The sequence below is a fragment of the Mobula birostris genome, chromosome 9, assembly GCF_030028105.1.
Source record: "Mobula birostris isolate sMobBir1 chromosome 9, sMobBir1.hap1, whole genome shotgun sequence".
Taxonomy (NCBI): Eukaryota; Metazoa; Chordata; class Chondrichthyes; order Myliobatiformes; family Myliobatidae; genus Mobula; species Mobula birostris.
Genome location: NC_092378.1, coordinates 35,881,360 through 35,897,087, shown reverse-complemented (window position 1 = coordinate 35,897,087; position 15,728 = coordinate 35,881,360). Strand labels below are relative to the sequence as shown.

General features: G+C 41.6%; 1 protein-coding gene across 5 annotated transcripts in view; it reads left to right on the top strand.

Annotated features, from left to right (window-relative positions):
• The window catches only part of LOC140202675 (FYVE, RhoGEF and PH domain-containing protein 4-like), a 267,757-nt gene that overhangs the window by 197,763 nt on the left and 54,266 nt on the right, over positions 1–15,728 (top strand). For all 5 annotated transcript variants that reach the window (XM_072267819.1, XM_072267824.1, XM_072267823.1 and 2 more), the window contains exons 3-4: positions 5,243–5,414; positions 8,485–8,959. In XM_072267819.1, the coding sequence (XP_072123920.1) occupies positions 5,243–5,414; positions 8,485–8,959 (647 nt within the window). The remainder of the gene's footprint in view (positions 1–5,242; positions 5,415–8,484; positions 8,960–15,728) is intronic.

Sequence of the window (15,728 nt, the reverse complement as noted above, 5' to 3'; positions counted from 1 at the left end):
ATATGGTGGGTGGAACAGGGTGGTGCAGGAAAATGTGTACTAGAATGGCAGACAGCAGTTAACCTGAGTCTGCTTGACTGCTGCAGAATCCATGCCCCACTTATTATGGTGGGTTCACCATCCAGGCAGCACTTAACTGCTAATCTTTTTAGTGGCTATCTATGAGCTGCAATCTTGTTTCCGTCAGTTGAAACCAAGTTCTATCACAACTATTGTAGCAACAGATTCACCTCATAAAGGAAAAGTTTGCATTGCCCAAAATCATCAGTTAAAAACTCATTCCAGAAAGTCTGGCCAACTGAAGGAACCAATGGCAAAACCTCTTGAAGCGTGAGCTCCTGATTTTCAGATCTAGCTCTGGATGCCTTTCTGAAAAGTGGAGAAGGAGAAAACTTTATCACCTGGGAAGCTCTTTGTGTCCACAGTCAGGTGGCACTGCATTGACAGTAAATGCACTATGTTGCATCCATTGTCAGTACCGACACTAAAGTCTGAAGACAATGCTACACCTAAATTTAAAAACTTCAAATCCTGAAATTCCATTCTTTCCAAAGAATGTTAGCAGCGTTACAGGGAGCTCTGTGCAATTTGTTCAACATCGGTATCTGGATCAATTAGCAATAGTAACATCCTCAGAGAAAACAGCTCTGGGTTCACTGGCTCATCAGGCTGGCACAGGGTTCATTGATAATTAGGTATTGGCCTCCCCTGAATTCTTGGCAGCATTGAGCCTGCTAAGGACTCTCAAGCAGTGAGGCAGTGGCAACTTGGCATCAAGGCAGTGCTGACAAAGATATCCTGTATCTTGATATAATACTCACATGATGAGTTCATAAACTGTGACCTTTAGCACTGTAAAAATTAGCTTAGAGGTGAGTTTAGGTCGGGTGCATTCCCAGAAGTGAACAGCCTGAATCTGGCTGTGGATAAAGAGAAGTGCAGATATCAGCCCAGTGCAGGTGCGAGGATAGCATACTGTTCCAGGAAAATCAGTTTAAACTTTGATGCAGCAACAACTGATGGAATCACGAAATTCTCAGCAGGCTGGGCTGCGTCTGCGGGAAGAGAAACAGAGTTCAGTTTTCGGATGTCTAGCAGCTGCAGGTATTTGATTTCCATTCACAGTTGAAGGCTTCTAGGGATGTGCAGTGAAGTGTTCAGGGGAAGCTACATGGACGTTTGCATACAATATGAAAAAAATTGTTAAGAAGCTTGAAAGGCTTCAGCACTAACCTTGCAAAAGCCCCTTCTTTCCAATGTGGAAGCTTTGTCCAGGAATTCCCACAGAAATATCATCAACTACAGAAAACCATTACAGATTTGCCACCAGGCAGTGATTCGGAAAAATGTAAGTTAGCGTTCCTTGTTCGGCAGAATTGATTCCTTTATTTTATTATTGCCACGCACCAATACTCCTGTAGTTGGCTGTTAGCCCAAACTGCTGAAAGTAATAACAGGAGAATTCCATGTCTTCCCAGCCAAGTGCTCCAGGTTGTTCGTCAGAGTCATCTATAACTTCCCAGGAGAAGGAAATAATTTCCTTTTGCCTCAAGTTGTCTACTCTTACCTCCTTGATGCAGTAGTGATCTGCATAGTGCGAGCTATAACCAACTGACTGCAATGGACCTGAAGCAAATTAGCTGATGGTGCCAATCATATTCACAACCATAGGCCAGCTGATGAAAGGTCGCGGCCTGAAACTTAATCATTTCCACAAATGCTGCCTGACCAAATGAGTTCCATCAGCATTTTGTGTGTGTTCCTCTTGAAGTCCAGCATCTGCAGAATCTCTCGGTTATGATTGTCACCTGTCTTTTGGGTACAGCAGATGGGAAATTTTGTTCATTGCCTCCTTCAAGTCCAGGCGAATATTGCCCCTTGCTGTGATATTCACCTAAGAACCTTTCCCTGCAAATGCTGTTATAATGCCTCCTTCTTCCTGCTCTTGGCAAATCCCTCCGCAACCCAGGACCTCCCTCCTCCTCTCACAGTGGCTACCTGTAGGAACAGCCACTGGTGTATCTGTCCCAAACAGGAAAGGGAAATAGAGAAAAATATAGACTTGGATATCTGACACATGATTCACTGGCTTTCTAACTGGGAGTATGGTTGCTTAGTGAACCCAGAATGATGCTGCCAAACTCCATCAGACTTCAGAAGTTCTTTCTTTGGTCTCATAAGCACTCACGAGGATATTTGACTGGCCCTAATGCATGCTGAAGAAACATATAGAATATTAATGTATATCCTGTGGCTCAGTTGAGCTAGTTCTCTCAGCCTTACATTGTAATCATCAAGGATAGTACCTGTTTTGTAACTGTAGGATAAACTGTTTTTGTAAGTATGTGTAATTTCTCTTGTAATTTCCAGAGATTATGGGTCATTCTTCAGATTACATACCATCAGTAAGAACCTTTGCACACTGACTATGCCAATTAGAATTGGCACAATAAATTTTATTCTCAGTATACAAGCAATTTTCTGAGATACTGTACACAGTTGGTGGGCAAGATTCTCTCCTAGTCAATTTGTATATTCCGTTGCTAACCAATGACTAAATATTTAAATTAACTATAAAATAAAATATTAAACTTGAAGTCTTGTTCCCAGCCAAACCACTCCCAGTCTTCTAGCATAGTCTCCAACTAAGCCACAGGTTCTGTGGTTCCTGGGACCTCACAGCCAGAAACTCTCTCCCACCCAGGGGCACACCTGCACTGGAAGATCTTGGTAGATTTGGGATCACTGGCAAAGGATTTCAGATATGATGCTACCTAAGGCCAAGAGATTGCTCATACCCACTGTCCACACATATAGTAGCCCCTAGCTCAGTATCGTGTATCGTATTTTACAGTTCTACCAGTTTTTTATAAAAGATTGTAGGTTTCGGCCTTGATAAAAATTGCAAGGCTTTATTGGGATGTGGAGTTTTCTGAGGATAATATAAAGATCAGATTTTAGCAGTGTTAAAATCTGATATATTTGAGCAATTTTGAAAGTTTTTCAAGCAGTTGAAATAGCTCTATGTTGACATGAATGCAAGTATATGAGTGTGTACATACACACGTGTACATGGGCGCGTGTGTGTGTGTGTGTGTGTGTTCATTCATTCCAATGCCTGTTTGAATGCTGATAAAAGATGGCTTGGACAATGAAGCAAATCTTCCATGCTTTCTTTACACTCCAGTGTAGATTAAGTGCTCTTGTCTCAAAAAGGGCTTGTGACTTGGTATATCATGGCTTATATAATACAAGCAGCTTGAAGCTTTGGTCTGATCAAGTCAAGTGAAGTTTATTGTCATTTAGCTATATAATATATATAATCATATAATGTATATAGAAGCGAAGCATGTTTCTCTGAACCAGGGTGTATAGTACAGTAGTACACATAACACACGGCAACTTACAAAGGCAAGGATAAAATCTACAGATGAATCACGCATGAAAATCAAACTAATGTGCATTAATATTAAATATTGTAAGGCACTGAAGAGATTAACTCGTGCAGCAGGGAGTTCAGAGGCCTAATAGCCTGGGGGAAGAATCTGTTTCCATCCTGACCGTTCTTGTTTTTATGCTTCGGAGTCTCCTGCCTGATGGCAGAAAGTCAAAGAGGATGCTGGATGGGTGGGTGGGACCCTTAATAATACTAAGGGACCTGCGTATGCAGTGCTCATGATAAACGTCCCCAGTGGTTGGTAGCGAGACCCCTATGATCCTCTGAGCTGTTCTCACTGTAGGAACTACTGGTCTGATGTTCGACTGCTTCCATACCAGATGGAGCTGGAACTTGTCAGGATGCTCTGAATGGTGCTCCTGTAAAACACAGTTAAGATGGGGCACGGGAGAGCCTTGCTTGCCTCAATCTTCTTAGGAAGTGGAGGTGCTGCTGTGCCACCTTATTCAGGGAGGTGATATTAAGGAACCAGATGACGTCATCCCAGGAACCTGGTGCACCAACTCTCTCTACGGAGGAGGGGAATGGTACGTCTGCACCTTCCTAAAGTCCACAGTGACTTCCTTTGTCTTCTCCACATTCAAGCTTAGGTTGTTGCGTTCAGCCTAGGATGGGCTTACAGAGGAGTCAAGTTGAAGGCAACCTAGAGCAGTGACGGAGAAACAAGCTACATTGAAAAAGCAAGCATTGAGGCTGAAGCTGAGGTGATGAGTCATCGATAATGTGAAAGGCTGAGGTTCTTAGTAGAAAGAAAGATTTTTCAGAATTGTAGAAGAAATATATAAATATTGAATGAAATGTGTTGAGAAGCAGTCAGGCGATATTAAAGGAGAGATTCGTGTGGGATGTGAAATCTAGAAGGGGAATTATTTTCTAACCCATTTTCATGTTCCCCTTGTATGTTTACTTGTATGTTAGCAAACAGGGCTACTTACTGGTTTTACTTCTGCAGTTTAATTGCATTGTACTAGTCATGTGACATCGGCAGATTTAACAGAAACAGAATCGGATTTATTATCATCGACATATGTGTTGTTTTGTGGCAGCAGAACAGTGCAACACATAGAAATTACTACCAGTTACAATATATAAAAAAATAGTGCATAAAGAGCGAAATAGTGAGATGGCATTCATGGACAGTTCAGAAATCTGATGGCAGAGGGGCAGAAGCTGTTCCTAAATTTGAGTGTGTACCTCCTCATTGATGGTAGTAATGAGAAGAGGGCATGTCCTGGATAGTTAGCGTCCTTCACGATGAGTACTGCTTGTAATGACGCCTCCTAACCGGTTGTTGATGCAGCCAGTCAGAATGATTTCCACCGTACATCTTCAGAAATTTGCTCGAGTCTTTGGTGACATACCAACTCTCCTCAAACTCCTAATGAAATATAGCCGCTGCGGGTGCCCTCTTTGTAACTGCATCAATATTTTGGGCACGGGATAACTTTTCAGAGATGTTGACACTCAGGAACTTGAAGCTGCTCATCCTTTCAAGTTCCCGGGTGTCAATCTCAGAAACCTCTTCAATAGAAGAATGGAATGTTGTTATTTATTTTTTTTTTAATAACTGGTTTAAGGTCTCAGAGTAGAAATACTTCCAGTTTTAATGAAACAATTGATTTGAAATGAATATAAATAAAACTAAGCAATGTGGTAAGTAGGCATATTTTCTACTATAAATTCTTGAGTTAAGAAGTAATTGAATCCATTTTAGTTTTTTTTCTCTTTTATGCTATTTTGAAGCAACCCTTGAATCATAAATCAATAAATCTTGTTTCCACTCAGTGCCTCGAAAACCTTTACATCTTCAAGGTTCTGCAGTACAACAGGCAAGCCAAAATCCAGTCAACAAGGCACTATACGGTGAGAAAGCAAGGATGGACGCCATACCACCCAGCCCGTGCAAAGAGAAAGTTGGCAAAGTGTCCGATCTCATAAACCGGTTTCAAGGAAGCAGGTAACGGTGCATGCTGAAGAGCAGTCATGTAGAAAGCCGCGCACATTAAGCAAATCCATACCCATTTTAGCCCTTGGCTTCGTGGCCCATGTTCGCCGTTCATTTCCAGATGAACAAATGAATTAATAGAGTTATAGTTCTAGGTGATTTTATCTTTTGAAAGACATTGCCTTATCTGTCAAACAGCTGCTGAAAAACACTGAAGATAAGGCTTTGTATTTTTTTTACCAAGCACTTATCAATCTTTATTTCCTTCACAATGTAGAAGGAGCAGAATGATGTGCCAGTGTGTGTTACTGTATCAGGCATGTGTTCAGTTCTGGCAAAGGGTCCTGGATCTGAAACTTCAGTAGTTTCTCCTTTGAAAGATGCTACCTGACCTGCTGGGGTTTTCCAGTATCTTTCTGATTTTATTCAACACGTCAAAGCTTTATGTGTACCGATTTCACTTTTTTATCAATTTAAAATGATATTTGAAAAAGTTTAATTTCTGTGGGCTTTACATCATGCTGCAGGAGGGCACAGCAGAATCTTGGAGAGAACAGGCTGACAAAAACTACAATTTATTATCGATTAATAACTGAATTATTCTTGTACCATTGCTGAATTTAGTGAATTATGAATTTCTTAAGGAGGTCTTACAATAACAGTAGCATCACTTTGGCAGTGCGTTTCAAAATGGTTGCAAGTAACTAGTACAATTTTGTAAAACGCCTGTTTATTGTACCTTCGTGTAATGAATTGAGTTGTTGGTTAAAGCTGGTAATTAAGGGTATAGATATTCCAACTTGGTGGCAGCTTTTGAGCTTGAGCTGGAGGTCACTTAATCTTTCAATTATCAAAAAGAAATCAAACTCCTTTCTGTATCAAGGGAGCTGATTTTGCATAGTAAAAGATGATGCCTCTTGATTTGGGTAATTTACCTGAATGAACGTTTAGGATGTAGACTAGGATTGTAGGTCAAAATTGCCCATTTTCGGGAAGAAGGCGCCTTCCTTCTGTTGCAATAAGAAGGAGCTTCAAAGTGTTGAAGTTTAGCTCATTGATTTGATTTGAAAGCAAACCAATGCAAATATCTTTAGATATCTCTAAATCCTACTTCTGTCACAGTATCTGTAACCTTCTCTTTATCTCTGATGTGTTTTGGTGGAAAGCTAAATGAAGTAGTTATCAAATCTGAAAGCAGAAACCAGTGAAACAATTTCATAGATCTAAGGACTTTATCAGAAATATTGATGAATTGGCAGAATGTGCAAAAATGATAAATTCTATTTCCTCAATAGATGGTCAGGGCTAGTTTAGTTTATACATGGAAATGAATAGTACATGTTCTAGCAAGCAAGATGCAACATAATGAAAGTGCAAAGGTACAGGTACAAGAGTACAGATAGAACATTAGATGAAGTTTTCTGTTCAAATTATAGAGGTAGAGGGACAGAGATGGCATTACAGATGCAGCAAGAAAGATATAGAGAGATATACTAAAAAGAAGGGGAATGAAACACTCTCCAAAGCTCAAACCAGCATGGCTTAGTGGAAGTAAGTAATGACAATTGCTGGAAGCACTCGGCAAATCGGGCAGCATCTGTGGAAAGAGAAACAGAGTTAACGTTTCAAATCAAGCTCCTTTTCTCAGAACTGGCGAGGGTAGAAAATAAATCGGTCATAGAGTCATACAATATGTAAAAAGTCCCTTCAGCCCAACTAGTCCATGCTGTGCAAGAAACCAGTCCAAGTTATTATTGTATCTGCCTCAACCACTTCCTTTAAGAGCTCATTCCATATAGGCACCACCCTCTGCGTAAAAGCATTGACCCCCAAGTTTCTACTAAATTTCTCCCCCCCACCATCTTAAGCCAATGGCCAATATTTCTTGATACCTCAATCCTAGGGGAAAAACGCTGAGTCTATTCACCCTTCCTATGACTGTCACGATTTTATTCATCTCTGTAAGATTGTTACACTCAGTCTCCTACTCCCCAAGAGGAAAAAGTCATGATCTGTCCAAACTCTCTGCACAATTCACCCCTCAAATCCTGGCAATATCCTTGTAAGTCTATTTTGCTCTCTTTCTAGTTTCATAAAGTTTTTCCTATAGTAGGGTGACCAAAACTGAACACAATATTCCAAATGCATCCTAAGCAATGTCTCATAAAACCACACCATAACCTCCCAACTTCAATACTCAATGACCTGACTGATGAAGCCCAGCATGCCAAAAGCCTTCTACATGTATGGGACTTATTAATAATTTTTAAAATCAAAAGCAGCTTTGACGCAAATTAAAGTAGACAAAGAATTTTTCTCCATGACATTGTCTTCAGTCTGGGACTGTCAGAATTGTTTCCTGTGTGGTACCAGCCCACCATCACCACCACCCATGTACCATGCTAACTGTACTACGGTGTGTCACTGGACTCCAGGGAATGGAACCTATATTCCAACCAGGTCAATGTAGGGGAGTGTTCCTGGGTGAGGGACCTGGTTTGCAAGATCTGACTCTATATATTCGTAGTGGAGGACAAAAGGGAATAACTGCTCTTGGAAGCAAAGGTGCACAGCACAGCGTGTATGACTCAGAAACCTCAAGGCGTGGCATGGGCTGTGTTACTCCAAATGTCTGGAAATTGAATTGTTGCTTCTCTTTGCTAATGGGAGGCAGTGTTGCTGTCTTAACCAGGTTAGTTTAAAAAGAGGGAAGGAAGAACATATATATTTTTTTTAAATTATAGGTTGCTTCTGTTTCATTAATACGCGGAACTATTTCGTGGTAATAAGTAAATTACATATTTTGAAGAAGCACCTTCTTACCACAGTACGGCAGACTGACCTCCATATGCAAGTTCTGTTATATGGTGTGCTTATTTAAGTAGGTTTATTTCTGTTCTTAGAAATAGAGCACTTACCCTCTTGGGAATGTATTTCTGCATCATTTCATACAGCCTGAAAGCAGTAAAAACAACCGGCTTATGTATTTTTTAACCTCCTTTGTAATGCACCAGCACATAGAATAAATGTAGACTTCTTTATCCGATGAGTGTGAATTAATTGTAGCTTTATATTTTGATAGTCCAGCGAGCCCTAATGATTTGAAGGATGTTCAAAGTGGGTCACCTTCTCCTAGAAATCCTGCAAGATCTTTGATTAATTCTCATCAGACGAAACTGCTGTCGGACCACCCTCTTCTTCAACGACAGAGGACAGACACTGTGAAAGGAAACTGTGCTGCAGAATTTGCTTCAAACGCAGGGCTTCAGCCGGCCAATGGACTGGTGACATCACTTCCAGCAGACTGCACTGAAACCAGCAGTCATACAGTGGATTCAGTGATGGCCAGTGAACAACCAAACAGAGAACGGGCTGCTGCCTCGGATCAGTCACCATCTACGGATAGCCGCACGAGAACGGCTGACCAAAATGCTGCCTCAAGTCCACCTGGGAAACAAAGAGAGGCGGTTGAAGTAAAAGTACAGACCATTGAGCAAGCAAAGAGTTGGAATGGAGAAATGCAAACAAGTGAAAATGATTTGAGTGCAGAAAAAAAGGTAAGGAATCCATCAAAATTTACTGTTATATACTCCTATTATACTGTGGGATAATAATATATGGGGGAATTAGCTCCAAGCATCCTGAAGTTAGCAAGCTTAAGGGTTCTGAACTGAAAAGGGGTTAATGGACAATACAGTGGACTATCTTCTATGTGTCGAGAAATAGAATCCATTGAGTCATAGGACACATAGAAGTAGGCCCTTCAGCCCATCTAGTCCATGTCAAAATATTATTTTGCCTCGTCCCATTGACCTGCACCTGGACCATAGCCCTCCCATCCATGTACCTATTCAAAACTCTCATAAATTTTGAAATCGAACTCATATCCACCTTTCCACTAGCAGCTTGTTCCACCCTCTCGCCACCCTTTGAGTGAGGAAGTTCGCCCTCATGTTCCCCTTAAACATTTCACCTTTCACCCTCAACCCAAGGCCTCTGGTTCTAGTCACACCCAACTTCAGTGGAAAAAGCCTACTTGCATTTACCCTATCTATGTCCCTCATAATTATGTATACCTCTATCAAATCTCCCCTCATTTTCCTACATTTTGGGGGTAATAAATTCCTAATCTATTCAACTTTTCCCTATAAATCAGGTCCTCAGGTCCTGATAACACCCTTGTAAATGTTTTCTACATTCTTTCAATCACATTGATATATTTCCTGCAGGTTGGTGTTCAGAAATGCCCACAATACTCCAAGTTAGGTGTTGCCAATCTCTTGTACAACTTCAACATAACACCCCAACACCTGTACTCAGTGTTTTGAATTATGAAGGCCAGTGTACCTCTACTGCCCTTGTAGTGCGTATATATAAACTTATACTGTTGAGTTAAAAATCTTCTCAAAAATCATCTGAGGCAGAAACTTTCTTCAGGGTTTTTAATGAGATCTTACTTGTGAAACTGCAGAAAGTTAAGTAAAATATGTATTAAATTCAATACAGATTTGTCATGCAAGTGAATATACTAATGCAGTTGATTATTCTCAACTGGTGTTAACCAAGGCAATACACACACGCAACACCCCATAACCCTCCATAACAAGAGGAATTTTGTGGCCAACGATATCTTAGTAATGACAAGTGATAAACATAATAGTTCCTTTACAATACATCTACTAAATATTTACCTGTATTATCAAAAACTTAAGACTCACAAATTTTGCTGTTTCAAGGACAAATAAAGAGGAGATGGACATGGATAGCTTTCCATCGTGTATTTCAAAACCAATTCCAAATTAACCCACGCAGGAAATGAACAGCTTACGTACAGGAAGTGATGTTGATGCAAAACGAACTGCAGCTCCTGAGGCAAGAGCATTCCCTGCTTGGCATCCATAGGATGTGCAACTACTTACTATGATCACTTGACTTTTAGTTTCACTACTCTTTGGCATTACTACTCGTTTCATTAACTCTTTGGCAAAAGAAGGATAGTGTCAGAGACTAGTCTTGAAGACAGTCTTACAACACAGTCTTTAACTGTCATCACTTCGAAAATGTCATCTTTGATGACATATTTGCTTGTGGTAATGTCTAATGAGAAGAGAGGTGAGATCTTGTTTGGACGTAAGCTTTGCCTTGCCCAGGAAGAATTCAACTTCACTAGGTCCAGTGGCATCTGTTGCCTTCAGGGACCTCTGTGCTTCAGTCCTGAATTCCTTCCCTCCTAAGATAGCTGTTCTCTTTAGGCCATAGATTACCATAGCTGGTGAGGGGCAGTTACCAAACACATGAACTCTCATGCGGTACTTCGAAATCTCACCATCCAGTTGGTGGTCACGAAACCAGAAGAATCTGAGGTAGCCTCCCTCTCACGAGAAAGCTATGGAACCTTTCTTCAATGTCTGCCATCACAGCGATGGACTCTGTTCTGAAGCGCAAGGGGACCATGAGTGGACTGCTATTGAGGTTTGGACACCACAAGAGCACATTGCTCAGTGACATGCCTTTGGGCTGTGCACTTGAATAAAAGACAGTCTGTATTTGTGCAGCTTTCTGGGGGTGGTAAACACCGAAGCTGGGTAAATACCTGTTTTCGTTGTTGGGATCTGGAGAAGGCTTAACTCAGCCTGATTGTTCCTGAAGAATCTCTCGGTGAACTCCACATAATGGTCTTTCATTTCCAGTTTCCTTCTCAATGTGTCAACTAAGGGCCTGTCCTCTGTTGTTTGGTAGGACTTGTTATGGAGAACAGAAAAGAAGGGGAGCTACCCAACTGTTTAACTCTTCTTTGCTAAACTCTTTGTTCATGATTTGAAGGAAGCCTTATCTTCAATGGAAGGTGCCAGTTTACAGTCATCTTCTGAGTGACAGAAGACAAGTTTGCCTAAATCTAGTAGAGCAGAGGTAAGTATGTCAGAGTGCTTGGTTTTCTTACCTACAGTTTTCTCTTTCATACAGATTCTACCCTTACAGGGTCTGAAATGACTTGGGTGCCTTTTCTCCAGGACATTAGTCTTAAATACGTTGACAGTGGGCTGATGAGCACCATCGAAGCAGACTGCACCCACTATGACCCACCCAGGTCCAAAAGGTGCTTCTTGCCAACCATTGCACTGTTCACGTACTTTATGTGCATGGATGGTGTCTCTGCCGAGCAAAAGGAGATCCTCAGTGGAAGAGTCAAGTGGGGAATCTTGTCTGCTGTATTCTTAAGATATATCTGATATCATACTGCATCAGGAGTTAAGATTTCATCCCTGTCGTTGGGAATATGGTCGCACTCTGTGAGGGTTGGCAAGGTGAAGCAGACCTCCTCTCCTGTTGACTCCATGACAAATCCATTGGCTTTTATCCTGGCAACTTCTGATGTTCCGGAACATGTCCTTAGATTGTATGGGGAAACAGAACCCTGAATCAAAGTTCAAGGTAAACTTATTATAAAAGTACATATATGTCCCCATGTACAATCCTGAGATTAATTTTCTTGCAGGCATACTCAGTAAATCCATAATAGGATAATAATCATAATAGAATTAATGAACGACTGCACCAATTTGAATGTTCAATCAGTGTGCAAAAGACAATGAACTATGCAAATGGAAAAAAAAAGAAAGAAAGAAAGAATAATAAATAAATAAGCAATATATATTGAGAACATGAGATGAAGTGTCCTTAAAAGTGAATCCATAGGTTGTGGGAACATTTCAATGATGGAGCAAGTGAAGTTATCCCCTTTGGTTCAGAAGCCTAACGGTTTAGGGATAATAACTGTTCCTGAACCTGGTGGTATGAGTCCTGAGGCTCCTGTGCCACCTTCCTGATGGCAGCAGCGAGAGAGGATGTTCTGGGTGGTAGGGGTCCTTGATGATGGTTGCTGCTTTCCTGTGACAACACTCCATGTAGATGCACTCATTGGTGGGGAGGGCTTTACTTCTGATGGACTGGTCCATATCCACTACTTTTTATAGGATTTTCCATTGAAGGACATTGGTTTTTCTGTACCGGGCTGTGATGTCAATATACTCTGCACTGCATACCTATAGAAGTTTGCCAAAGTTTTAGATGCCATGCGGAATCTTCGCAAACTGCCAAGGAAGTAGAGGCGCTACTGTGCTTTCTTCGTAATTGTACTTGCGTCCTAGGACAGATCCTCCGAAATGATAACACTCAAGAATTTAAAATCGGTGACCCTCTCCACCTCTGATCCTCTGATGAGGACTGGCTCATGGGCCTGTGGTTTCCATCTGCTGAAGTCAACAATCAATTGTTCTTGCTGTATCCAAGAAACTCAGTCCCAGTAGGTACCCTTTCTTTTTTGCAGTTTGCAGTTCTGACGTCAGATCTGCAAGTTACAGTACCTTCCGTGGTTCTTTGTCTGAGAGCTTGACAAAATTATCAAGTCTGCTGAAGAGGGATTCTTCGATTGCCTCTGGAGAGCCATAGCATTTGTCCAGCCTCTGCCACTGCAGTTGAAATCCTGCAGCTGGATTATTAAAGTGCATAGCCCTAACCCTGCTCGCATGTTGCAGTGACTCCCCATCAAGCCACCGACAGGGAAGGTCTAGCTCTTCGCTGGGTTTGAAACTTGGTCCTTCCAAAGCAGAGCAAAAGCTTAACTTCCAGGACAGACAACTGGCCGACTAGTTTTAGTCGTGCTGTGGTTAGGTCTCAAAGAGCCAGATACCGAGCTGAGTCTAATGCACCTGTGGCCTCTGGATGAGGGCATTGTGGTGACTGGTTTGCCAGATGTGTGTTCTGGGATGGATGGAAGTTCAGCCCATCCATGTCTGTGTAGATAGGACTGGCATCAGTAGCAACACTTGGCTGAAGTCTTTGCCGTGATGAAACTGCTGAAGAGCATATGGTGGTTCTTTGCTGCTGTAGACCTTATCTGTTATAACCTGAAGTATGTGAAAGACATGTGAGGACAGCTTCCCCTTGTAGATCTGAAGCACTGTCTTTTTTTTCATTGCCAGAATGCATTTGGCCATATCCTTTGGGAAGCTGTTTTGGCTGTTGTGGTAGCAAAGCATGACTGGTTCTGCTTGTAGACTCACCATTGTCTCGGTCTGCTGCTGCTTCATACATCTTTGCCTCTGTTGATCCAGCCTCTGCGCACACCTTCTCCATGTCCAGACGCGCTCTCTCCCTGTCTATGTGAGCTTTCCCTCTTTCCATCTCAAACTCGTGTTTAGCATGAGCCGCTCTCCTTCTTGCCACTTCAGTTTTGCCGTGGATTCACGCTGCAGTGGATTTGTTCAAGCGTCACGATGGCGGAATCAATGGGCCACATTCTGACCTCACTTCCAGGTCTCGGCAATCAATAATGCTTGGGTTGGAAGCTGACATTGTCATGTACGGCATTCAGATGCATCTCTGGTCCATGGAAGATGCTTTTGAAGACGAGTTCTCTTTTCACTCTGCTGCCCTTGCAGTTTGGATATGCAAAGCTATGCAGTGAATTAAACACCTTCTCAAAACCACCGGAGACAGAAGCTTTCTTCATGGTTTTTAATGAGTTCTTACTTCTGAAATGATATTGCTGTTTCAAGGGCAAATGACGAGTAGATGGAGATGAATGTCTTTTGATTGTGTGCTTCAAAACAAAATCCAAATTAATTCATGCAAGAAATAATATTTAAAAACAGCTAACATACAGGAAGTGATGTTCATGAAAAACAAACAGCAAACAAAATGAATTGCACCTCACGAGGCCGGAACACTATAAAATCTCTCTTTCCAACCCCATTTAACTGTGATGTCACTTTCAAGGAATTATGGGTGTGTATTCCTAGATCCTCCATTTCTCCTGCACTCCTCGGTGCCCTACCACTCATTGTGTAAGTCCTACCTGGTTTGTCCTCTCAAAGTGCAACACCTCACATTTGTCTGCATTAAACTCCCATCTGCCATTTTTCAGCCTGTTTTTCCAGCTGGTCCAAATCCTGCTGCAAGCTTTGATAGTTTTCCTTGCTGTCTGCTGTGCACCACCCCCCTCCACCCCATCTTGGTGTCATCCACAAATCTGAGGATCCAGTTTAGCACATACTAAATATTTTGCCATGTGTAATTCTTACATGAAGGCAGTTTAGTCCAGGGTTGGTCATGCTAGCAGTCATTCCCAAATGAAATTAAGGGAATCAAAAAAATGTCATTATTGTGAAAATTGCTTTCGGAATCAGACGAGAGCTGTGGTTTTCCTGCAGGGGAGAACATCTACAAGGGGGCAAATGGTCTACTGTGGCATCAGTTATTAATAATCAAGCAGCGGTCAGGCATTTCTGAGCAAACTCACCATAATGCACTTAACATTTACCCAACATGAACTGAGCACCTAATGAAATTTCTTCCTTTATCAACAATTATTCAACATTCACAAATAAACTTAGCACCACAATGGAACATTCAGAACATACTGTCAGCCATTCAAACTCGGTACAAGGTTCACAGAGTGTGTGAAACGTTTTTCTGTCATTAGCAATGTACCCATTCTTCATGTGTTTCACCGTGATGTTATTGATACCACTCCATTATTAACCCACCTAGCTAAGGTGGGGGCAGGTCTGCAATACTGCAACAGCTGCTGCACACGTGTCTGTTGTCTCTGTTTAATGAAGAAATATTTTCATCCTTAAAAAGAACATACTTAAGCTGTGCTAGGGGATTCAGAATCATTTATAACTAATCAAGTCAAACAATACAAATATGGAAATTACATTTTTAGTAAAATAATATCCCCGAGTGCCTTTCCTATCTCATTGCCTTGCAATTCAGTATTTTCTAGTATCCTGGTCCCAACTGGTGCATCTCCAGTATGGATGAACAATCTCTCTCAACTTCCATCCCACATCAAGATCTGTTGTTTCTATGAAGCCTAAAAGTCCAATTAGCTCTCCTCATAAACCATTAAATTCCCTGGCTGTACTTGTTGTGGCATTCAACAATTTATTCACTCACTGTCTCCAGATCAAAGTCCACTCACCTGGGCTCAAGCTACACCAGACATGTTGTGAGCTAAAAGGAACCATTATGCCAACTCTCTCAAGTTTATCTAGTACGCCAGTAATTGTACTGGCCCTGCTTCCGCATTCACGCGGAATTTAAAAATTTCTCCCCTTTTGCTGCCAATTCCCATCCTGCTCTTGCATTCATGTGGTCCTTATCTCTTCCCTTGCTGGATCACTTTGCTGTTGCAAGTTCATTATATTTCACCTAGCCACATCTATCTTGCCTAAACATCCTCTCACCTGCTTCCATACAGACTCCATTCCATTTTCCTGGTTCTTCACAATCTGTTGTAATTGTCCTGATAAGGTGATA